The sequence below is a fragment of the Megalobrama amblycephala genome, linkage group LG16 (assembly GCF_018812025.1).
Source record: "Megalobrama amblycephala isolate DHTTF-2021 linkage group LG16, ASM1881202v1, whole genome shotgun sequence".
In the NCBI taxonomy this organism is placed as follows: Eukaryota; Metazoa; Chordata; class Actinopteri; order Cypriniformes; family Xenocyprididae; genus Megalobrama; species Megalobrama amblycephala.
This window is the reverse complement of record NC_063059.1, coordinates 8,307,339-8,333,099: the sequence shown is the minus strand read 5'-3', so window position 1 is coordinate 8,333,099 and position 25,761 is coordinate 8,307,339. Positions and strand designations below refer to the sequence as shown.

Here is a 25,761-nt window from a genome sequence, read left to right as displayed (position 1 = left end):
TGTTCTTTTGAACTTTCAATTCATCAAAGAATCCTGACAAAAATGGAATCACAGTTTCCATAAAAATAAGCAGCACAGCTGTTTTCAACATTGATAATAAGAAGAAATGTTTCTTGAGCAGCAAGTCAACATATAAGAATGATTTCTGAAGGATCATGTGACACTGAAGACCAAAACAACTTCTAAAACTTAAAAAAAAAAATCTTTCCAACCCCAAACAGTAGTATGTTATATTTATATATATGGTTGCATATTCCATTTCCCAGGTGTCAGTTCACCCCTGTGACTGTCAGAATGGAGCATCCTGTGTGACTAACATTAACTTCCCCCCGGGGTCTGGTGAATACCTGTGTGTCTGTCCTGCTGGTCTGGAGGGGGACAGGTGTGAAGTCGATGTCGATGACTGCAGGTCAAACCCATGCCTCTCGGGCACATGTGTGGATGGACTAAACTCCTTTACCTGCCACTGTCCAGAGGGCTTCACAGGTCACTTCACTTAAAGCTACATGATCACCTGAAAGAATACTGTAGAAACAATCTATTTGTGTAGAAGTGGATCTGATATAATATTGGTGTAGTTGTTATTTGTTCATCACGTTTGAGAGCCTCCTGCTGCTGTGCTCTACAGGTGTAATCTGCGATGAGGACATTGATGAATGTTTATCAGCTCCATGTTACTCAGGTGTTTCCTGCAGAAATACGATGGGCTCGTTTGTGTGTGGACCCTGTCCGGAATACCTCACTGGAGATGGGACGACCTGCAACCGTACTCCCATATCTCATACTTACTTTTAGGTTTATGAACAAATAGTCAAGCAGAGAATGTTTTTCATTATGAGGAAATATTACAAAAGCATTTTTTTCCCATGGAACAGAATGAATAGTAACGTGAAATAGTGAAATAGAATCAATATAATTAAATTGTGTCAATTTTGACTTTACTTGATTTTAACCCTTTCTCAAGCACCATCCATTTTTTAACTGCTGAAAGTAATGATAACCTGATATTGCACTAAAACTAGTTGTTTACTCCTGTTTAAACATTTCTTGTGTACAATAACAGTGTTGACATTAAAATGTCATGCTTTGCATGTTAATCTTGGGGCTGTCCAGTAATATTAACCATGTAAATTAGGTTTTAAACATTATATAATTGAGTTTACTGAGTTTATACCCATGAGTTTACTGATTCAAAAGAATTGGTACTATGGAAGCCCATTTCCACCACATAAGAAAGAAAAGTCATGCTTTGGTAAATTATGACAGAGAAAGTCATAATTATGACAGAAATTCAAAATAATTAGACACCAGGTCATAATTAAGATGTCGAGATTATGACAAAAAAAACAATGATGACAAAAAGTAGAAATTGTGAATTGAAAAGACATAATTATGACGAAAGTCAAAATTATGACAAAAACAATTATAACAAAGTCAAAATTATGATATAAAAAGTAATAGCTATGACAAAAAAGTCTAAATATACTGACAATTATAGTAATAATTATGACAAGTTATGACAAAAAGTAGAAATGATAAGATAGAAAGTCATAATTATGACAAAAAAGTCAAAATTATGACAAAAAGTTGAAATTATGCTATAAAAAGACATAATTATTATATAATTCAAAATAATGACAAATACAGTCATAATTAAATTTCAACTTTTTATTTATTTATTTGTTTTGTTTTTAGAAAAGACCGTGGATAAAACTGATGAAGACAGTCATGAAATTACCTCAAAAAGTGAGATTAACCTCGGCTCCTTCAAACCCAAGCTTGTTCCAGGTGGGAATAATAAATAATTACACTGTTTTTCAACTCTAATATGTATCAGTTGTGAGTATGTGATGACTGTAAATATGTATGTACCCCTCTGAAGGGCAGAGCCCGTGTGCCAGTCGGCCCTGTTATCCTGGAGTCCAGTGCTTTGAGAGCACATACACATCTGCTGGTTATGTATGTGGTCCGTGTCCCTCTGGACTCAATGGCAATGGACAAACATGCACGTCAAGGACGGCAAACAGTCAGTTGCTTTTCTTTATGCAAACATTATCATTACGAGCAACATTATTACAGAGGAACAAGAATACATAGCTTTTGTGTTTTTGTAGATTCTTCTTCAGGCTTGACTTTCTAACCCTTACTATCTTGCAGGGCAGATACTATTGAGGGAGGGTGACAAACTCTCTGATGTCACTTCCTCTTTGGCCATGCCTTCTTCTACAAGGAAGTCAGCAGAACCTTCTGTTGGAGCTGAAAGATCTCCTCTTAGCACCAAGAGGACCTCATCTGTTGATAGGAAGACCACCACACACACCCTAGACTGGACCAATACGAAAGCAAAAGGCAGCTCAACCAGGGAGCAGCTGAATCAAGAAGAATTTAACCCTGAACATGCTGAGGACAACAGAACCTGTGCGGACTCCCCCTGTTTTTCTGGAGTACCTTGTGAAGCCACATCCTCTGGTTCCTTCAGATGTGGAAGCTGCCCACACGGCTATAGAGGAAATGGAATTACCTGCAAACGTGAGCTGTTTATCCTGATAAATGAGGAATAACAAAATAAAACGTTGTTTGTTATAGTAGTTGACACTCATGAGAAAAGCAAGAAATTTATATTTTACATCATATTTTACACCAATATATATATATATATATATATATAATAAAAAAATATTAAAGGTGCCATCGAAAGTTTTTTACAAGATGTAATATAAGTCTAAGGTGTCTCCTGAATGTGTCTGTGAAGTTTCAGCTCAAAATACCCCCTAGATTTTTTTTTATTAATTTTTTTAACTGCCTATTTTGACGCATAATTAGAAATGCGCCAATTCAGGCTGCGGCCCCTTTAATTGCTCATGCTCTCCACCCCCTCCCGAGCTCTCGACTCTATCATTGCATAAACAAAGTTCACACAGCTAATATAACCCTCAAAATGGATCTTTACAAAGTGTTCGTCATGCAGCATGTCTAATCGCGTAAGTATGGTATTTATTTGGATGTTTACATTTGATTCTGAATGAGTTTGAGGCTGTGATCCATGGCTAAAGCTAACATTACACACTGTTGGAGAGATTTATAAAGAATGAAGTTGTGTTTATGAATTATACTGACTGCAAGTGTTTAAAAATGAAAATAGCCGACGGCTCTTGTCTCCGTGAATTCAGTAAGAAACAATGGTAACTTTAACCACATTTAACAGTACATTAGCAACATGCTAACGAAACATTTAGAAAGACAATTTACAAATATCACTAAAAATATCATGTTATCATGGATCATGTCAGTTATTATCACTCCATCTGCCATTTTTCGCTGTTGTTCTTGCTTGCTTACCTAGTCTGATGATTCAGCTGTGCACAGATCCAGATGTTAATACTGGCTGCCCTTGTGTAATGCCTCGATCATGGTCTGGCATATGCAAATATTGGGGGCGTACATATTAATGATCCCGACTGTTACGTAACAGTCGGTGTTATGTTGAGATTCGCCTGTTCTTCGGAGGTCTTTTAAACAAATGAGATTTATATAAGAAGGAGGAAACAATGGAGTTTGAGATTCACTGTATGTCATTTCCATGCACTGAACTCTTGTTATTTAACTATGCCGAGGTAAATTCAATTTTCAATTCGATGGCACCTTTAAAGCAGGAAAAGGCAAAAATAGTAATATACAAGTAAAAAAAGTTTTATATACACACACTCCACTCTGACAAAGCAAATTGCTTTACACATTTACAGCAAAATCAGAGTACAAGCAGTTTTAGCTTAAAATTAAAAAGACAAGCCAAAATACTAGTAGATAAATATGAATATTTAACCATGCTGAAATCAGCCTATTTGAAAAATATTGTTAGCTGATGCTAACTGGCTAGCTAACTAGCTAGCTGATATTAACTTGAGGTAATTTTTTAAATATACTGTAAAGCCCTAATATTTTTATTCAACCATCTAGTTATATTACATTTGATGGAAAAACAAATGATGGTGTTCAGAACAGGTTACAGGTAATGCAAACCTGTAATAATTAACTTCCGGGGCGCTGCTCAGCAGGCGAGTTGAGTTCTGGGGGTTTACCCCAATCATCAACCCTTATTCAACAAAATTGCTCTTAACCAGGCTAGGAAAATGACTCTGGACCCATCTCATGTACTTTATCCTGAATTTGAATTACTCCCATCTGGTCGACGGTTCCGCACTGCAAGGTTTAGATACAACCGCTATAGGAATTCTTTTGTTCCTCTGGCTACAAGGCTGCTGAATTCAAATTCAAAGGACATGATTGTGTGATTGTTATTGATGGTTGTGTTCTGTTGTGCAGCATTACCTGTATTGCCCAAGACAATTTTCCCTTAACAGGGACAAATAAAGTAAAGTAAACATGTTGATAGTGGGAAGCGATGCCCCCTGGGAGTTGTCTGGTTATCACCAGACCAAGCTCAATTTAAAATTGAACATTGGTCTGGGGAGTTTGCTATGTATTTCCTACTGCACAAGAGGCGTGTCAACGAGCATTATTCACGATGGATGTCCTTCAACCAATCAGATCAACGATCCAGGTGGTACTTTGCAGAGCGTGCGAAAACTCCAGACAGGCTTAGTTTGTATTGTTGTGCAGCTTTGCAGAACCTGCATTGAGCGATTGCAGGTTGTGCAAAAAAAACATGAAAAGTATTTACACCCACAATTTTCTAAACTAAAGAAGTCTTAACGTTGAGAGGTTAAAAGGAAGGATTGACGGTCGTGCGAGAGACGTCATCGTGTTATACCTGCCCAAGTAGAAAAGCTCTGTAGCCAATAGCAAAAGGTGGTAAGTCTGTGATTGGTTCCTGCAAAATGTAACAGATGCAGCAGATGAAGTACGGGTTTCCAACTGGGTTGCCGGGCGAAATCAAATGCAGCAGATCAGGCTGGGTTTACCCAGTCTACCCTGGGAGTGTTTTACCCCACAGACTAGGTTTGAAAATTTTTTTACATGTACTCCCTAACTACAGGCCTTACTATTATCATATCATATATAACTGTGATGTTCTGCAAAACAGCAAGCTTTAAAACACTTTTTTTTTCTTATTGCTGAAAATTAGATTAATTTTCCATTTAGATCCATTTTTCATTTTCTCTCAGGTACGTCGCCAGTGTAAGCTTCACAGTGAATACTTCCAAAGACTATAGAATAACACAAGACGTGTCACTCTTATTTGAATGGGAGAATGTAACGGCAATATGGCGGAAAGTCCCGCCTTCTAAATAAGAGCCAATCGCCGTCTGGTAAAGAGCATCACTGCAGCGGCCGTTAAAACGGTTTCTATAGAAACAGTCAGACGCGCGCCTTCGAAATGAGGCCAAAGTCCCTTTAAGACGTGTTAAGTGTTATTCTATAGTCTTTGATGAGGCACAAGAGACGCGCATTTAGGTCTGCGCATGCACATTAGCTTGATCCAGCATAAAAATACAGTTTTTTTTGTCATGATTCGAGCGTTTGGAAAAAAAATTATGAGACAGTTGTTGTCAGATTTCATTGGTAATTTAAAATATGAAATTTAATTGAAAGCTTGGCAAACAGCTTTGGCGCTGCATGATGCCCAGGATGCCCGAGAGGCGTTTCAAAGATGGCCGCCGAGTGAAATGACTTGTCTTAAAGGGACTTTGATACTTCTACATCACTCTTGTCAACTCAGTCCATAGCAACAAAAAAAAATGTATCTTGACTTTATCTAGTGGTTATTTTGGGAAAAACAGTAGGGGGGGCAATTTACCCCAAGGGGGCGTTTTTACTCACTCTACCCTGAGCCTTCATATATTTTTTGCTATATATATATGTGTGTGTATATATTGTGAGGTTCACCTTTAAATACTATTGATAGAATGTTTCTAAAACATTTGTTAACATAATTTAAACATTGCCTCTGTGTGTGTGTGTGTGTGTGTGTGTGTGTGTGTGTGTGTGTGCACAGCCATGTGTCGTTACCCTTGTGGTCAGAATATGGAGTGCTCACAGCCCAACACTTGTACCTGTAAAGAGGGTTACACTGGATACAACTGCCACATTGGTCAGTCCCAGCCTAAGACATTCATTTAGCTTGAAAGATTCTGATATGTCTTTATGACTAATTTCAAACTCACACCAGATGTATCTTGTCTTGTCAGCTGTTTGTCGACCAGACTGCAAGAACAAAGGGAAGTGTGTGAAGCCCAATGTGTGTGAATGTCCCGCAGGGTACAACGGCCCCACCTGTGAGGAAGGTAAACCATATCTTTAGTGTCTTACTCCAGTCTAACCGTTACAAATCCATGAACGTTTAACCATTTTGCTATATGACTCCAGATAATATGCATTGAGGGTTTCAGAGGATATTATGTAAATTTACTCATTTTTATCTTGCCTCTCAGCCAGCTGTGATCCGCCTTGTCAACATGGTGGCCGCTGTTTGTCCAGAAATCACTGCACTTGTCCATATGGCTACTTGGGACCAAGATGTGAAACTAGTGAGCAGACATTTCCAAGTGATTTTAAAAATACAAAGAAATTAGTTCATAATGATTGTGTCATTGCCTTTGTGTTTTCAGTGGTGTGTAACAGACATTGTGAAAACGGTGGAGAGTGTGTGTCGCCTGATGTCTGTAAGTGTAAACCCGGCTGGTACGGACCAACATGTAACTCAGGTGCGCTTTCATTCTTAAAGTCAGCTTGAAACGGAAGTTGCGGTAGTCTTTTCTTCCCTGTTGTGACACATATCCAAGTGAAACGGGTTCTCAAACAAGAAAAAATGAGGGACGGTACTTGATTTTGTCCATCGGGAATTAATTGGATTGTTGGATGGTTGTGGTTTGCTATTGGTCGATCTCACGCGAGTGACAGGTTGTCCCGCCCTCGCACCAGTAAACACATCATCAAAGAAGAGAAGAGTTGTCGCCGGAAGAGGGAGAGGAAGTCAATTTGATTAAAGATTATGAAGGCACATTAATTAAAAAATTGTAAATTTTGATTTCATGGTGACTTTAACTACTAAATGTCTTCAAAAATATATTTAATAAACGTGATTATAATACATTTCCTACCTGTTTTAATTCCCAGCCGACTGTAAACCTGTGTGTTTAAATGGAGGGACTTGTATCAAACCAAACATCTGCGCTTGTCCTAGTGGCTTCTATGGTTCACAGTGCCAGATAGGTACAACCGTTTCATAGCAAATCTTTATTTCATGTAAACAATGCTGCACAATTAATAAATGGTCTTAATTGTAATTATTAATTAAGCTGTGTGTCATTTTTGTAGCTCTGTGTAATCCTCCATGTAAAAACAGAGGCCAGTGCATGAGAAACAACGTGTGCTCCTGTCCTGAAGGATACACTGGGAAGAGATGCCAGAAAAGTGAGTGTTCATTAGTATTATTTTCTCCAGAATATAGATTGTTTTATTTCTGTTGTTGTGATTTGTTTCTACATCCACCATGCATTCTAACATATTAAATGTTTGGACTATATGTGCTGTGTTTAGGTGTGTGTGACCCCATGTGCATGAACAACGGAAAGTGTGTCGGTCCAAACACCTGTTCCTGTCCATCTGGATGGAGAGGAGAGATTTGCAACATCCGTAAGAGATTTGTGACTTAGTCATCAAGGCTGCATTTATGTGATCAAAATACAGTAAAAATGGTTATATTATGAAAAAATATTGTGTAAAATAACTTTTCTATTTTATTACATATTAAAACATTTTCAGCATCATTACTAAGTCTTTAGTCAGTGTCACATGATCCTTCAGAAATTATTCTAAAACACATTTATAACATTTTAAAAACATTTCTTGTTATCAGTGTTGAAAACATTTGTGCTGCTTAATATTTTGAAAATCGTAATAGAAATCGTTTGTTACATTATAAATGTCTTTATTGTCACTTTTGATCCATTTAATGCATCCTTGCTGAATAATAGTATTACTTTCTTTTCTAAAGATAAAAATTAATTAAAAAAGAAGTTCTTACTGACCCCAAACTTTGTGTACTACATAAATATTTCTGTTGGTACACATTGTTATTGTTAACCAAATCTTTGTCTTGAAATATCAAATACATGCAACATAACATATAGTCTTGTCTGTATGTGTAGCGGCGTGTTTACAGAAATGTAAAAATGGTGGTGAGTGTGTGGGGCCGAACACCTGCCACTGTCCAGCTGGATGGGAGGGTCTGCAGTGCCAAACTCGTAAGTCCTGATGAATCCTAAATGCTCTTAAAGGGGTCCTATTATGCGTTTTTACATTTTTAACTTTTTTAGTCAAGTCAAGTCAAGTCACCTTTATTTATATAGCGCTTTTTACAATGCAGATTGTATCAAAGCAGCTTTACATTGATAACTGGTACATAGTTTTTGCTGCACAGCAGCTCTTCAAGAATAGTGTCAATGCAGGCAGATCAAAGCACTGTTGAATAAATGTCAAGAATACTGTTGAATATCAAATGTCAAGTCAAATGTCAAGTGTCCCCGACTAAGCAAGCCAAAGGCGACAGCGGCAAGGAGCCCAAACTCCAACAGGTGACATCAGGTGGCAAACAAGTGGCAAATAGGTGTTAAAATGGAGAAAAAAAAAAAACCTTGGGAGAAACCAGGCTTAGTCGGGGGGCCAGTTCTCCTCTGGCGAACAGTGCTTTGTTACGATTCAGGTTGCTATCATAAATCTGATAGGATCGCAACATTCAAAGTATTTATTTCAGTTCCATCCAGTTGAGGATCGTATTCATCACGCCGGTATGGACGGTTTGTTGAGGAACTGTGCTACTGGCTGTCGTGTTGATGAGGCCTTCACAGTGGATGATCTAGTCGACTCGATCTCTGCTGATACTTCAGGGCTGCGTTGTGGTCGTGTCCAATTTTTTTGTGTAATGTTGTTTTGTTAGCATGAAAACAAGCAGTTACAATGCACAAAGTCCATTCTATATATCAGTAAACACAGTTTGTGAACTCTCTGAAACGCCTCGATTGTAGTCTTGAGTTTTCTTCCAGGAATGTTCAAGTCACAATATTCATCATTTAAATAATTTAAATGAGGAAAATACACATTATCAGTGTATTTTCTGGAATCTCTGTGTGAAAGGTGGCTAAGTAATGTATTGAAACTCACAGTTATGATAAGGGGCATTACATTTCCAAAACGCGCTCAAAGCGGTTGACCACTCACAACACACTGGTCCAGCCGACCAATCAGAGCACATTACGCTTTTCAGAAGGAGGGGCAACGTTACTGTCAGACTGGGAAGAGAGGTTCTGCAACAATATAAAATATCAATGTGATTCGGCCGTAGGTAATCACAGTGTGCTGTTATACAGCCATATTGCATGGCTAGGAGTGTGATATTGCGTTTATACAACAGTTTGATGGCATGAGTGTTTAAATAAATAGAAACAACAATGGAGTGTCTTTAAAAACCCTCTTTTGTGCAGAACTACTTCCTGCCGCCACAGATTCAAATCTCAAGTTGATAATTTAACAGTTGAGCCCAAGCCTCTGTTACTAATTCCAAAACGTCACTTTAGAACTTGTAACGAAGGAACATCGAGTCGCTTCATTGAAGCTTATTGTGTTATGTAAAGTCGAGTATTATGGTATTATGAGAGAGTGACTATCTACATAAAAGTGGCAAATACCTGAATGACTGGCCGAGATGAAGCTGTTCTCTGCGGGTACACGAGCACTGAACGGCTGCTGACGGCCTGGAGCACGAGTCACATATTTGAGGTCTAAATAACTACATTCTCGCCTAAAAACTCTATTAAACTACATTTTGTGACACAACAACAGTAGTATGTATAAAAAATATGGTAGATTTGCTCGATCGCATTGACAGTCGCTGCAAGATTCAGATTCGAGAACCAGAAAGAACTGTTGGATATGTATGTATGTGTGTCTGTGTATTTAGTAATTACAAATAATTTTTTATTTTATTTTATCTTTAATTTCTCCCCTAACAGCAATCTGTCAACAAACGTGCCTCAATGGGGGGAGATGTGTTTTCCCAAATTTCTGCCACTGTCGTCAAGGTTACACTGGACCTTCCTGTGGTACTAAAGTAGGCATTTCACAAACGTTACATTACCATCATTGATTTCATCTTTAAAATGATCTTTGTAAAAACATTTTTGACTTCATTTATGGACAAAAGATTAACTGACCGCAAACTTTGTATTTGCAGACAAGGTGATGAAGATGTGACATTGAAGACAGCGTTCTGTTTCACTGTAATAAATAAATGGTGTGAGTGTGTTGGTGTGTGTGTGTAAGCATCAGTGCCCTAAAAGTGAAGCAAACCTAAAAAATATATATACTTCTATTAGACTCTGTCTGATTACTATAGTATTTCAGGAGTGTTATTCGTGTATGTGGGTGTTGTTTTACATCTCTTGCACAGCTCTGACAATGACTTTTTCATTTGATTTTTGTGATGTATGTACTACAGTGTGTACATTTTATAGTGTTGATAAAATATTTTCAAGTAAATTGCTTTTAAAGAAACAAAGCCACATTTGAAATCATAAAAATACAGCTTAGTGTCATTTCTCAATAAAAAGAAGTCGTCAACAACAAAAACGGGAATGAATCATATTTCTGATCTTTAAAACCTTATAAACAAGTTGCACACACAATTTTATTTTTACCTTTATTTAATTAGTTGTAGTGTACGCTAAAGGAAATTCATCAGTTATCTTAAACACACTACTTAATAATACAAAAGTCACAATGTAATTAATGTACAATGTTAATGTAAGAAAACATCACACTTCACACAATGTTCAGTTTGGGTTCAACAAACAAACAAGTAACTTTAGCACCAATCTGAGGGACCGATGAGGTCAGAGGTCAGACAGTTCTGACATCAGAAGAGCTTCTTCCTCTCTTCACACTGCGGGCCTGAGAATGGAGCTCGACAGCGACAGGTGTCAGGAGACACACACTTCCCCCATTCATACACCGCTTTTTACACACAGCTGCAGACAGAAGGAGGAATTTTTGAGTAAACTTATGGATTTGCACACCTACAACTCCTTAAATCATCATATAGTAACTGCACAACAAAAAACTCTTTCTAGAGCAGTTGAAGAGTCTCGTATATAGATCTTTGTGTCGTCACCAACCTGTGTGGCAGGCTCCGCCTATCCATCCATCAGGACAGCTGCAGATTCCAGGAGCCACACAGCTGCCCCCATTCCTACATCCCTGTGGACAGATCGCTACGGAAACAGAGATAAATGATCAACATGTGACCCATACACTCCGCTGACATCTAGGCACAACAACTCAAGAGAATGTACATGTAAATTATTCATTTTGCCTTTTTTATTCATTTTTAAAATATTTCTATTCAGCTATTATTTATTTCAGTTTTAGTTGTAGCCAATTTAGTACTTCAATGCAAACTTATTTTTTTCAGTTAGTTGCCAAGACAACATTTTTAATTTTTGTTTAAATTTGTTACATTTACATTTTCCAATGGATATTTTATTTTATTTCATCTTTATTTCAATTAACGAAAAATGAAAAGTTTTTAATAGTTTTACTCAACAATAGTCACGGAAGCGCCCTATTTAATTTTCTTCAGGAATGAAAAGGAAGATGTGAGGGATAGAATTAAAATGAGTTCAATGGATAGTACTGTTGTTTAACAACATCATGATTGTTCAGCTGACGAAACATCTTTCTGGGGGGAAAAAACTTTTAGTAAGACAGAAACTCCATAAAAACAGTTTTAAAAGTTGTGAGTTGTGAAAATCGTGTGAACCAGAACTTTTATACAATGATTTTGGATGCATAAACCAGCTCAAACCAGCTTCTATGCCTCAAAACCTACCTAACCAGCATATGCTGGTTTTTTCAACTGGGTTTTGGGGCCACTGTAGAGTCAAAAATCTCTCTAAAAGTGTTAAAGCGGAACTCAGTAAGATTTGCGAAGCTCCCCCTACAGGTTCCTTCAGTGAATCACACTGTCGTAAATACTCCAAGCGCAGCTCTGGACTACAACGACTACAACGCTCACCAGCGCAGTAGTTTTGCAAATACAGTACAAGAAATCTCGATGGAGGTGGGTAATTTTCGAAATTGTCTTATAAAGTCATAATATATACATTGTTTTTTAATTACCGTAAAGCATTTTGTCACTCTTGCGTGAACGTGAACATGAGGCGAGATTGTGTCGGGTCGGCGAAGCTCAACTTGCAAGTGCTGTATTCTGGCGTAGACGTGCCAGAGGGGGTTAGTGCTCGCCTCAAACACACCACTACAAGTCAATTAACCATCGTAAGGACTTAGAAAACGATTTATGAAGGTAAAAAAAGTTACTAACAACACATTACAATGAAGTCTTTACAGTGGAGTGCTGCAGGGATGACATCAAAATCCAGAAGACTAATTCACCAGTGGTTCCCTCAAGATTTTCCTTTGGGCTTTTATTATTTTTATTTTCAATTTATTCAATTTTCAATTTATTTGCAAAATAAGGTCTGTGGTAAACATAACTTGATGATACTTGAATGTTTGGTTCTACAATGTAAATTACCTACATTTGTATCGAAAAACAAATTTTGAAGCTGTTATATTTAGATAAGAATATTTGGGGTGAGTGTGTGCAGTTTACATTGTAGAGCAAAACGTTCAAGTATCATCAAGTTATGTTTAGCACAGATTTTATTTTACTCATGAATTGAAAAATCTATAGGAAAATCTTGAGGGAACCACTGGCGAATTAGTCTTTTGGGTTTAGATGTCATCCCTGCAGCACTCCACTGTAAATAGTCATCATGAAATCAAAATCGACCCTATTTACTTCGTTTGTGCATATTACTAATCTTGTGGTGAACAATTAATCTGTGTTAATGCACAGAAAAAAATAGTTTTTCATGGTAATCTTCCGGTCTGGAATGGCGTTCCTTCTCTGATGACGTCAGTTTGACGGCTTGGGTTGAAAACGCTTAAGCCACTTCCCTCCAACCATTAATCTGCTATGAGGGAGAGATGGAGAGGAGGAGCACTAAAGTAAAACCCTGCCCTCTATTCAATATTCCGTTTTTCTTGGAAACACATCACAGAAAAGTCGTTTGCAACTTCCGGTTCACAGGGCCTTTAAGGCTGCATCCGAAATTGCATACTTCCCTACAATATAGTAGGCGAAATATGGTGCTAATTGCTTTGGCAATGGGCGAAACTAACGCAAAATTTGTAATCTCATTGGCTAGGGCTCACATTACCACCTTTGTTTTGATTCACCAAATGATTTCAGCCGAACACAGGCAACGTGATTAAAGGCACAATATGTAATTTTCACCGCTAGAGGTTGCTTATTCAAAAACAAAGGCGTAGCTTGAGGATGCCATGAATAGGCTTGGGTATCGAGTATCGAGTATTGATTGGAACCCGGGACTAGCTTTGCGATTTTCCCGGAATCGTTCAAAAGTTTAAATTTCGATTCCTAGTTTCGATTCACAGTCCGCCAACTGGAAGAAGAAACCGCTGAACACCAACAAAGAAGCGTCCACCAGAAGTGTTGGCATAACCGAGCGAGTCGAACATGGATAGCGTGCGTCGGCGGTCCACAGTGTGGATTCACTTTTCTAAACAGAACGAAATCTCGGCAAAATGCAACATTTGCGGCAAGATTGTTTCGTGCATAGGAGGGTGCACGTCGAACATGATAAAGCACCTCCGAGTTCATGGAGTAGAAATAAATGTGTGCCCCGTCTTTGACGCGCTGTGCCGACTGAGCAGGAGATACTATCTGTCCAGAACGCTCACGCATCCTGCCTGAAAAGGCAGATATGATCATTTTCCTTAACAAGAACTGTTTCTGATTTTATACTGTACCTGCTGCTAATCTGGCCTGGGTTTTACAAGTTGTTTCTTATTGTTTATTTGCTATTCTGCACCAGGTTAGCCCATCAGTAGGAACACAGTAACATGTTCAAGTACCTGCAGCATCATACACTCATGTGTAAATGTGTTTTCATAAGGTTTTCAAAAATAAAGCTCTCTTGAGGAAAGTGTACCCCTGTGAAAATATATTCATAATTTATAATATTTATATTCAAGTTCATAGATTTGATATTTATATTGTAGTTGAAAACAGCCCTGTGAGAAATTCATAGTAAAGTTCATAAAAAGTCAAAAGTTCATAGAATTAAAATTGATGAAGAAGGTCAGACTATTTCCTTCAGAAAGACCGTTGGTTAGCTAGCTCATTTAAAATATCCTAAACTTTTTTTGACCCTGCCTCTTAAAATAATCGGAATCGAGAATCGCTAGGAACCGGAATCGAAACAAGGAATCGAAATCGGAATCGGAATCGTTCAAATTCAAACGATACCCAACCCTAGCCATGAATGCGTGTGGAATCATGGGGAGTTGTCGTCGTCCAACGGACATGGGGAGAAATCATGTTCATGGATGAGCGAATGGGTTAACAGTGTAAGCTGAGAGCCGTGGGAGCAGGATGAGGCCACTGGAGTGAATTTCCGATTTCCATGGTTTCTACGAAAGTAAAACTGGAAATCAAGGGTAACGCGGATATTGTCATTGACTATTGGATAGAGTCATTGACAGGTGATGAAATGACACAATCCGTGTCTTGGTTAAAATTGCTGATTTCTCTGGATTTAAACATTGTTGGAAAAATTTGAGATAAGGTAAGTACAGAGGTCAACAAAATATATTTTTTTCAGATTGTTCACCCTTTCTCAATGCAATAACTAACATTATGGATTTGTGATTTATAAATAAAACAAAATGGGATCAACAAACCGTCTTGGCATCTGGAGCCGGTCCAGCTGGATGGACAGATGCATTTTGCTTCTCCATTCACAGCAATACATTCACCACCGTTCCAACAGCCACTGTCGCACACCACTGACAAATACAAACACACACAGACTGTGAATTATCTGTGTTGTTGGCATTTTTGACCTTGTTTGTTAATTTTTTTTATTGTTCAACTTGCAAACAACCTTTAAAAACCTAATTCACAGTTACCTTTGTGACAGTATTTTCCTCCAAATCCTGAAGGGCATCTGCATTTTCCAGGTCGAAGACACACTCCACCATTTTTACACTTTGGATAACAGTTTGCTGAAATCAACATGCAAGTCATGTGAGTTGTGCCCCCCTTAAATATATAAAACACAAGTTTGACAAACACACTCCACTAAAATCCACTGCATAGCAAGTAACTTGAAACATCACCATATTGGCAGGTTTCTCCCTCGTATCCTCTTGAGCAGAAGCAGGTGTTATTTCGGATGCAAATCCCGGCATGTTTGCAAGGTGGGTCGCACGTCGCTTTTGGGTCAAAGACAAAAGGAAGAGCCACCCCTCGGGGCCCGTCGGACCCTCCCAGACAAATCCCAGCAAGAGCGGCGAGTGCCACCAGCAAGAGATGCATGGAAGTACAGCAAAGCACTGCCATTTTCATATCCACACTCTTACAAGGAACCAGAAAGACTGAGAGTGCTGGTGAATGTCTGTTTGAACAGCATACAACACTGTAAATCACCTACTGGACAGACATGGTACAGCAGGGAGCCACAGCTGGAAAAGTACTAACTTAGGAATGTGTGTGACAGGACTGAGAGACAGACAAGCTCAGAGTGTGTGTTTAGAGGAGCGTGTGTGCCGTGGTTGTCTGTAGTTTATAGCTGTCTTTTGTGAGAAATGAACCTGTAAGTCCATCAACAAGTGGTCCCAAAAGGTATTTTGAGACCAAACAGTATTTATTTCAAAGAAAGATATTTTTGTGGAAACAGTGATACATTTTTTTTTTTCAGGGATCTTTGATGAATATGAAAGTTCAAAATAACAAAATATAAATGTATATTTTTTTGCAATATAAATCTTTTGTAACTCACATTTGATCAATTTGATGTATCCTTGCTGAATAAAAGGAATTTCTTTAAAAACAAAACAAAAATCTTACCCCAAACTTTTGAATGGGAATGTATGTATAAAATATAGTAAATATTTAAGCATGCCCAAATAGGTTCCCTGTTAAAAAAAAAAGCAGCATATGCTGGTTAGGTAGGTTTTGAAGCATAGAAGCTGGTTTAAGCTGGTCAAGTGCTGGTCCTAGGCAGGTCCTGGACCAGCACTTGACCAGCATAAACCAGCTTCAAAACCTACCTAACCAGCATATGCTGTTTTTTTTTTAAACAGGGTTTTGGGGCTCAAAAGTCTGTAAAATTGTTAAAAGAAGATAACAACACATTACAATTGAATCTTTCGCATTACAGCAGAATTTCTAAGAGAGAGTGAGTATCTGCAGTCTTTTATTAAGTCCAAACTTAGTCTTGTTTATGCCTATGTTAATGTCGTTTAAAAGAATTCCCATACATTCACTTCGCTGATCCCAGGAAATGTGAGGAAATGGATTCTGCAGATGTCTTGAGAATTTCCTTCCTCCTCAGTGAAATTCCAGCTCAGAGTTTTCAGACCACGGCTAATATATTTCCCTCTCTGAATGACATGTAGGCCTATGTATGAACTAAAAATAATAGGTAGATTTTTAATCATTGGTTATTTGTAGTTTTTATTTGTCATTGTTAAAAATGCGTTGTTGGCAAGCCTGATTCCAGCACACAATAGATGTCAAACTTACAGATTGTTCTGTAAGGGAAGGGGTTATATTATTGTAACTCTATCTGTCTGAAATCGGTGGTTCATTCATGGTAAATCAAGGCATGAAGTAGCTAACATTACATGGCGTTTGTTTCAGAGGCCCATTAAAGTGGAACCAGACGGATCTGCTAGTCTGAGACATGAGAGGAAGTGAGCAGGAACTTTAATGACATCAACAGATGTGCAGAATCCTTCTTTCTTCGGAAGAAAATGTAAACACAGCACATTGTGAACACAAAAGCATAAGGGTGCCTAAAATATATATTTCAGCTCATGACAACACGCCGCCCCAAATATTAGTAGTCAGCATATATTACTTCTTCTATTTATCACCCCCATCTTTAAGTGGTTACAAAACTAAAAGCTATTTTATCATTACTAACCTTAAACCATTATTTCGCCTCCAAAACATCTGATGGTGTTTTACCTCACTCGCATCTAGGTACCTTATATTGTATGCGCCATCTTGTGGAATATTGTGACGGTCACACACCACTTTTCTCTCCAAAACTAATTACTAATGGGTTTTAACTAAGACCCCCAAAAAGATAAACAATAATGTGTTATTTCAGGCTAACCCACAGAGTAAATTCATATTAAATAGACATTGCTAATTTGTGTCAGTCCTTCCTACTTTAATTTACCATAACATGAACACTAGAAAATTTAGTATTATAGTATATTGGGCTATAACATTTACTTGGGAGAGTGCTGAAATGCCCACAAAAAAGTCAAGAAAAAAATACATGGACACAATTTTCATCAAAGAAATTCTATTTATTGATAAATCCTTCCAACACTGAAATTAAATACCATTCAAATAAGTTTATGTAAAAGTGTCATTCCACCAAAACAAAATAAGAAAAAAGGTTTAAATGAATGAGAAACATCCAAGTTAACAATAATCTACATCAACACCAAGAAGAAGAAAAAATGGTCAAATTTAGTGATTGAAATATGACAACAGAAATGTACTATCAATTAACAGAAGTCCATCAACTTCTGTTCCCTTTTTTTCTTAATTAATACACTCCATAGCTTCCTGCTGAGGTAAATTTATATTACATTTCATTATGACACCTGGTTCGTGTTGTGCTTGCCTCAAAATGGCCCACTTCATTTTATTTTTTTTTTTAAATTTTCATAATTTCAAAAGTAGTTTAGACCGTCCTTCTAAACATTCCCTTTGAACATAAATTGTGAAATTAAAATAAAACATTTAAACCAAACAAAAAATCTTTGCAGTAAGAAGATGAAAATCCACAATATGGAGTTAATCTAAAATTCTCATAAACTCAAGTTTGAGTGTGGTTTCAGGCAAGTAACATCCCAGTAAAAATGAAGGCATCTGTTAATGGTTTTGTTGATATATGTTAATAACATACTCAAAAAAACATCTACAGAGTACCTGCTCAACAAACAGCTAAGTAACAGAATGATATGAGCATGACAATGTTTAAAATTACAAAATAAACACACCAAAAGAATAACGGAGTAAAGTCAAAGTTGTTTAAGTGTTGCAGCTCTATGTAGAATATTCTGCTGCTGTCATTCCTTTTCCCAAAATATACTAAAGTGCTTCTGTCTATCCAAGCAAAACCTCCAGTGCTAAAGAATCAGTAATGATGTGCTAAGAAAGGCATCAGCTCTCCGACTGAAACTCGCTGATCAATCCTGATGTTGCCACCCTACAGTACAGACTTCAGGACAAGTAGATTTTTTTTACCACCACATTAGAACATTAGGGATTGTGGGTCATACGGAGGGGCGTCACTGTATCACACTCATGGGTCCACGTGAAGTGGTGGTGTTTGAGCCGCAGTCCACGTACAGGTACTTTTCCTGAGACACCTGCTCAGCATGGCCAAAGTACACTGCAGTTACAGTCATTCTGGAGAGACATATTTTCTTTGTTAGTTGGAAGTGGAGAACATAGGCATTATATTTTGCTCTTACTGCATATAATGCGTGTAAACCAAACCGCAAATGTTTTTTAACATTTTATGGTTAAAGGTGCAGTAAGCAATTTCTGAGAAATGCTGATATTTGAAATCAACCCAAACATACAAACCCGATTCCAAAAAAGTAAAGAGAATGCAATGATGTGGAAGTTTCAGATTTCAATATTTTATTAAAATACAACATAGATGACATATCAAATGTTTAAACTGAGAAAATGTATAATTTTAAGGGAAAAATAAGTTGATTTTAAATTTCATGGCATCAACACATCTCAAAAAAGTTGGGACAAGGCCATGTTTACCACTGTGTGACATCCCCTCTTCTTTTTATAACAGTCTGCAAACATCTGGGGACTGAGGAGACAAGTTGCTCAAGTTTAGGAATAGAAATGTTGTCCCGTTCTTGTCTAATGCAGGCTTCTAGTTGCTCAACTGTCTTAGATCTTCTTTGTCGCATCTTCCTCTTTATGATGCAACAAATGTTTTCTATGGGTGAAAGATCTGGACTGCAGGCTGGCCATTTCAGTACCCGGATCCTTCTTCTACGCAACCATGATGTTGTAATTGATGCAGTATGTGGTCTGGAATTGTCATGTTGGAAAAAGCAAGGTCTTCCCTGAAAGAGACGACGTCTGGATGGGAGCATATGTTGTTCTAGAACTTGGATATACCTTTCAGCATTGATGGTGCCTTTCCAGATGTGTAAGCTGCCCATGCCACACACACTCATGCAACTCCATACCATCAGAGATGCAGGCTTCTGAACTGAGCGCTGATAACAACTTGGGTTGTCCTTGTACCCTATTCCTGAGCCCGTGTTGTGATTTCCATTACAGTAGCATTCCTGTATGTGATGCAGTGCCGTCTAAGGGCCCGAAGATCACGGGTATCCAGTATGGTTTCCCGGCCTTGACCCTTACACACAGAGATTGTTCCAGATTCTCTGAATCTTTGGATGATATTATGCACTGTAGATGATGATAACATCTATGCACTGTAGATGATGATAACTCTTTGCAATTTTTCTCTGAGAAACTCCTTTCTGATACTGCTCCACTATTTTTCGCCGCAGCATTGGGGGAATTGGTGATCCTCTGCCCATCTTGACTTCTGAGAGACACTGCCACTCTGAGAGGCTCTTTTTATACCCAATCTTGTTGCCAATTGACCTAATAAGTTGCAAATTGTTCCTTATATGTACATTTAACTTTTCCGGCCTCTTATTGCTACCTGTCCCAACTTTTTTGGAATGTGTAGCTCTCATGAAATCCAAAATGAGCCAATATTTGGCATGACATTTCAAAATGTCTCACTTTCAACATTTGATATGTTATCTATATTCTATTGTGAATAAAATATAAGTTTATGAGATTTGTAAATTATTGCATTCCTTTTTTATTCACAATTTGTATAGTGTCCCAACTTTTTTGGAATCGGGTTTGTACACACGCCACCTTTCACCCCCCAAAATGAACAAAACGCTATGCAAGAGTGGATGTCTCTTTATCATAGCTGAAGTAAAGCAAAATAATACTTCATGTAATATAAAGCGAAGATGATGAACGAACAACAAGGAACAAAACAAAATGGTTGTTAGTTGCCAGCAGCTCCAGACAAACAATGACACTCAAAACTGTCCTGTTACTATAGCTAACATTACATCAACAGCATATCTTGGTTTGGTTCTGTGAAACATGGCAATGTTACTCAGGTATGGAGCAGAAACTACACGCAACCTCGGCGTCCATTTTCAAGCATTCTCGCTTAAGTCTCTCCAGCGCTGGAAAGATCTTCTAATATAAACATGGATCCTAAAGCTCTTGCCTGATCATAACCCTTCTTTTTCCAGTGATATTCCTCAGACCTTTTTTTTTTGTAATGTCTCTCAGGCATCTCTCTTTCTACAGTCTTTCTTCAAGGCTGCGTTCCACTCCACTTTTAGACATGCACTTGCAAACTTTCCTAAGCACTTCCCCTTGGAGGAATCCCTGCCACCATTATGAAGTGCGTTCCACTTTGTGAAGTGGACGAGGGAAGTTTATATGGACAGATCTCCTTGCTCCCTTGATTTTGCCGAGGGAGTAAGTCTACTTCATATGTACACTTCAGGCAGCTCCATATACGACAATGCAACACGATTGTGATGTCACCGCATATCGTGTTTAATTTACCTCACCACAAACAACCCTATGATTTTTTTTTTTTGAATATTTAAAACAACCCAAACACACCTATATACATATAGAATGCTGCATTAAACAATTTCGTAAGGGAAAAAAATAAATAATAAATCAACTCCATAGGGAATTCCAAGTGATCAAGGGCTTAGGACATTCAAATTCAGCCCATTGCAAAGGTTCCGCCAGTAGTTGGCACTCGTGCAATGTAAGCAATGACGTACATCCGAGTCAACGAGACTGAGGGAAGTTAGCAAGGGAAGGGCATAAAAAAAAAAAAAAAAAACCCAACTGGAACGCAGCCCAAATCTCCCTCTAGCTCACTCTCTTTCCTCCCACATCACGAGTGGACACGCCCACCTACTGCTGATTGGCTACAAGTGCGTTGTGCTGCTCGGGCCGATCCACTTTTGACAACGCTTCTCAGAAATTGCTTACTGCACCTTTAATGATTTTATTATCTTTATATTATAATTCTTTAATAAACTTGAACATTAAAACAAACACAAAAATACTAAATACAACTATAAAAAAACTGAATACAGTACAATTTTACTAAACATTTATCTATTGAAATACTTTTTTTAATCTGTTCATTTAAATAAATTGTTTAAACACACAGATTCACTAAAAGAAATCAGATTGTCCATTACAGAATACTTACTGCATCATGACAACAATGTTATGCACTTTAATTGACGGCATGGTACAGTAGTCACTGTAAAAACAGATATGCAACAATACGCATTTTAGAACACTGTAAGATAAATTGTCTTTATGAAAGTTTTATTGTTGTAAGGCCAGACTGGCAAATACTCACAATATGTAGCTCATCTCATTGGCTATGATAGTGGGAACAGTGTAATCAACCTAAAAATAAGACAATGACATTGATAACAGTCGCTATCTAAGTTATTACACATGGAGAGAAACTCCATATGACTAAATGAATCAGCTTTATTGGATACAGGTCATTTTCTTTCTGTTATCTTAGTGTGTGTCTAAAAACTCCCATGTGATTTTTCCTCACTATGAATACATATTTAGGCTTGAATCAGTCAGACATGTTACTAAAATAATGGTTTAGAACAGTTTCATTATATTGTACACTTTTATTATATTTTATGTTTTTAAACCAGCATACTCCAGCAAACATTACTTAACTAATATTTTTCTATTAACAAATATTTAATAGTTTTTTCACACAAACACACACACACTTATTAATATAAAATTATTAGTCAAGTAATGTTTGCTGAAGTATAACAATTTTATATTAATAATTAAATAATATTTTTTCATATATTAACAGACACACACAATATAACAAAGTCACTGACACACTGTAGTGAACCTAAAAATACTGTTTTATACCACTGATCTAAATAAATTTCCACACACCTGTCGCATATCCAGGGGGATGATGGTGGTGACATTACTGACGACAGACTTTCCAATGACAGTCTTGTAGAACTGCACCTGGGCTGAGATGTTGGCCACGTGTATTGGGTAGTAATTATTGTTGGTGATGTTAAGGGTATTCTGAGAAAAAAAAAATACTGTTATTTAAAATTAAACAAACACATGACAACAAAAATGAAAAAATACCCTGACTTTGTCAAAAGTCTGATCTGATCTCATTATCAAGTTCAATCCCACCAAAACAGAAAGAATAGAATTACAAATTAAACAGGTAATATTTGGTGAACAATCCTGAAATACTAATTCAAAGGGTGTGCTATAGATATTACCGTGATATTTAGGTATATTATCCGCCGGTCTCTGTCATAAGTGACATAGGCTGACTTCACTCCAACATAAGAGACGTCAATAGTCCGAGGGAACAGGAAGAACACAGCCAGACCAGAAAGCAGCAGACACAGAAAGACTGATACAAACACGTACAATGTCCTGGGACATTGAAAATATACAGTGAGTCATAAAATATATATATATATATATATATATATATATATATATATATATATATATATATATATATATGTATATATACAATTTTGATGTGAAATAGATATTCATACAAACTTACGTTCGTCTTGGCTTCAGTCTCTGGTCGCTGTATGGTATCAAAGCAACTAGCTGGTTTTCTTGGTCTGTGAGAATATCCAGGATAGGAAGTACACATAATTACAACAATGATTTATACAATTATTGATACACCTTTGTTAGAGAACAGTTTATTAATGTTAAAAATAAATTTGCATGTTACATTTTGTAGTACAAAGTAATGTGTAGATGGATGGATGGATGGAAGACAGATCTGTTCTTACCTCTTGGTATTCGCCCTGTCCCTTGACAGGTAGGACAGGTGACACTGTCTCTGCCTGTGAATTCAACATATGGAAACTGTGATACATCCTCATTATCATCCTCGGTTTGGGACTTTGAGTCTTCAGTCAGTTTCTCCTGGTCCTCTTTTTTCTTTGGCAAGGAAAACAGAGACTTCCCCATGGTTGGGCCTGCCTTAAAAAAAGAAAAAAAAAAGAAATCATCTGTGAAATTTAGTGGATTACAAGTCATGAAAGATCATCCAAGTCTAGATCTTTATGTTGTGGTAAACTTAAGCACATTTCTTCACGCGTTTCTTCCAAAGTATGCAGCTGCAGGTTGTTTTATAAAGTAAAATATACATTATGTTAATGACTCATTATGCAATCAAAATATTCTGGCTTTCCTCAACAAAACAACATATTTATATCAGTGCCTGATAAACATGCTTAATGTGTGATCATAAATAGACATGCATGTAAATGATTACATGAGAACACAATGTACTGTACGGTCGACGTTCTCTTTTTTTCTCGTTACTGAATAACAATAACATGTTGATATACTGAATAACAGTAACATGTTGATACTTAATAACAGTAGGCTAACATGCATTAACTGCATTAACAAAAGAACGCAAATATTGCGATGCATTTAAAGAGCATTATTAACACGCAGTCACGCACGCGACGAACATAGCTTAGATTGTGATACAAGAGCAACTGGGCCTAAAAACTGATCAAGCGCCATTCGAAATTACTCAAAGTACGATATGAAAATACAGCGGATAGGATTTAAGTTATGTTTACCTTTTTTGAAGGGTTCTGTCTTCTGTTTGTATAAAATTACAGTCGCTACAATGTCATTACTCTGTCGCAACCGCGTTATTTTTTTCCCCAACCTGAACCTTTTCCAACAAGCCCCGCCTCTTGCTTTAATCAATGGCATGACGCTACATTGTAAGCGTCGCGTGATTGGACGATAGTTACGTACGCCACTGTTACAAGCCAATCATATCGTATAAGGCGGGATTTGTCGGACTCACGCTCTCTATACCACGCCTCTCTGTTGATAGTAGTCTCAAGGCTGTTTGTTTGTACTGTGTACATGTGCAATGTTTTACTTTGGGTTCATTTCCTTTATTTAGTCTAAAACTACTGTTGAAGTCAGATGTGCTTGTGACTCTTACTGTTGTAGCTACATATTGCACAATATAGAAATAAAAAATAAAACATTGCATCTTAAAAGTAAAACAAACAAAATCAACAACTACTAATGATATCATTTACCCATCTCATGAATGTAGGTGTGCGTGTAAAGAGAGACAGAGATATGGAATATGTATCTGTTTACTTAATTTTCTCTTATGTATAATGATTGACAGATGATGGGGCAGGACAGGAAATGAAGAATGGTTTGGCAAGTAGAAAGGAGCAATGCATACATCCTTTTTTTTTAATGCAATTAATAAATAATAAAGACATAAAAATTACTTATTGGTGAGTTGTTTGTGCATTCAGAATCAGAAAAAAAGTGTCCAACCACCAAATAGTTATGTGGTTAACACTTCTCAAAATGATTTCCGATGTTTCAAGCGCTGCAAAGATATCATCAGACAACCTAACAAAAAAGTGACATTACTGACAAAGTCGAAATTTTGGCCTACATATAATATTTATAATATTATATCATTTACAAACATATAATTTACATTTACATTTATTCATTTGGCAGAGGCTTTTATCCAAAGCGACTTACAAGTGAGGAATACAACAAATGTGTCGTCATGACGAGGCAAACAGACACAAGAAGTGCTCACAATAAACGTTATAGGCAGTGCTGAGAGTGTCATAAGCTACAATATAGAGGGATTAGAGGAAGTGAAAGGATAGGTATAAGAAGTTTTTTTTTTTAAGATGATGTTAAATGCATATTATATATTATATAATAATATATCATATGTAAACCAACACTGAGAAATAATCGCTTTAGTAAATAAGTGCAGCGGTGTCCTATTAAAGGGTTAGTTCACCCAAAAATGAAATTTCTGTCATTACTCACCCTCATGTCGTTCCACACCCGTAAGACCTTCGTTTATCTTCGGAACACAAATTAAGATATTTTTGATCAAATCTGATGGCTCAGTGAGGCCTGCATTGACATCACGATAATCAACACTTTCAATGCCCATAAAGCTACTAAAAACATATTTAAAACAGTTCATGTGACTACAGTGGTTCAACCTTAATATTATGAAGCGACGAGTGCTCCAAATATAACAAAATAGCGACTTTATTCCACAATATCTAGTGAAGGGCGATTTCAAAACACTGCTTCATGAAGCTACGAATCATTTGTTTCGAATCAGTGGTTCAGAGTGCCAAAATTACATGATTTCAGTAAACGAGGCTTTGTTACATCATAAGCGTTTTGAAACTTCAATAGTTCACTGACTTTGGCAGTTTGATTCACTCTCCGAACCACTGATTCGAAACAAATGATTCGTAAAGATTCAAAGCTTCATGAAGCAGTGTTTTGAAATCGCCCATCACTAGATATTGTTGAATAAAGTCATTATTTATTTATTTATTTTTTTTGGCACACAAAAAGTATTCTCGTCGCTTCATTACATTAAGGTTGAACCACTGTAGTCACATGAACTGTTTTAAATATGTTTTTAGTAG

At 37.2% G+C, this 25,761-nt stretch overlaps 3 protein-coding genes across 4 annotated transcripts in view; 1 reads left to right on the top strand and 2 right to left on the bottom strand.

Annotated features, from left to right (window-relative positions):
* vwdel (von Willebrand factor D and EGF domains-like) overlaps nt 1–10,598 on the top strand; it is a 34,962-nt gene extending 24,364 nt beyond the window's left edge. Inside the window, exons 18-32 of the mRNA XM_048160328.1 lie at nt 267–486; nt 629–766; nt 1,696–1,788; nt 1,883–2,026; nt 2,158–2,529; nt 5,957–6,052; nt 6,150–6,245; nt 6,393–6,488; nt 6,570–6,665; nt 7,078–7,173; nt 7,279–7,374; nt 7,501–7,596; nt 8,112–8,207; nt 9,972–10,069; nt 10,193–10,598. Coding sequence (XP_048016285.1) covers nt 267–486; nt 629–766; nt 1,696–1,788; nt 1,883–2,026; nt 2,158–2,529; nt 5,957–6,052; nt 6,150–6,245; nt 6,393–6,488; nt 6,570–6,665; nt 7,078–7,173; nt 7,279–7,374; nt 7,501–7,596; nt 8,112–8,207; nt 9,972–10,069; nt 10,193–10,201 — 1,842 coding nt within the window. The 3' untranslated portion in view covers nt 10,202–10,598. The remainder of the gene's footprint in view (nt 1–266; nt 487–628; nt 767–1,695; nt 1,789–1,882; nt 2,027–2,157; nt 2,530–5,956; nt 6,053–6,149; nt 6,246–6,392; nt 6,489–6,569; nt 6,666–7,077; nt 7,174–7,278; nt 7,375–7,500; nt 7,597–8,111; nt 8,208–9,971; nt 10,070–10,192) is intronic.
* Nucleotides 10,599–10,657: 59 nt separating this feature from the next.
* On the bottom strand, nt 10,658–15,620 carry vwde (von Willebrand factor D and EGF domains). The gene is given in 6 exon segments (XM_048160332.1): nt 10,658–10,953; nt 10,956–10,985; nt 11,133–11,228; nt 14,785–14,889; nt 15,013–15,108; nt 15,223–15,620. Coding segments are annotated over 6 exon segments (636 nt in total). The 5' UTR covers nt 15,452–15,620; the 3' UTR covers nt 10,658–10,873.
* A 1,786-nt stretch (nt 15,621–17,406) lies between these two features.
* Nucleotides 17,407–24,022, bottom strand: tmem106ba (transmembrane protein 106Ba). Of its 2 annotated transcripts, none has more exons than XM_048160331.1 (8): nt 23,887–24,022; nt 23,080–23,272; nt 22,839–22,902; nt 22,540–22,699; nt 22,190–22,330; nt 21,609–21,658; nt 21,453–21,506; nt 17,407–18,541 (listed from the first exon to the last, which is right to left on the bottom strand). In XM_048160331.1, exons 2-8 carry the CDS (start codon nt 23,258–23,260, stop codon nt 18,421–18,423), a joined length of 771 nt encoding a protein of 256 aa, XP_048016288.1. In that variant the 5' UTR covers nt 23,261–23,272; nt 23,887–24,022; the 3' UTR covers nt 17,407–18,420. The 2 variants fall into 2 exon arrangements, with proteins under 2 accessions (XP_048016288.1, XP_048016286.1); XM_048160329.1 differs by having other exon boundaries at nt 23,080–23,268; nt 23,887–24,021.
* Between the last annotated feature and the right edge of the window lie 1,739 nt (nt 24,023–25,761).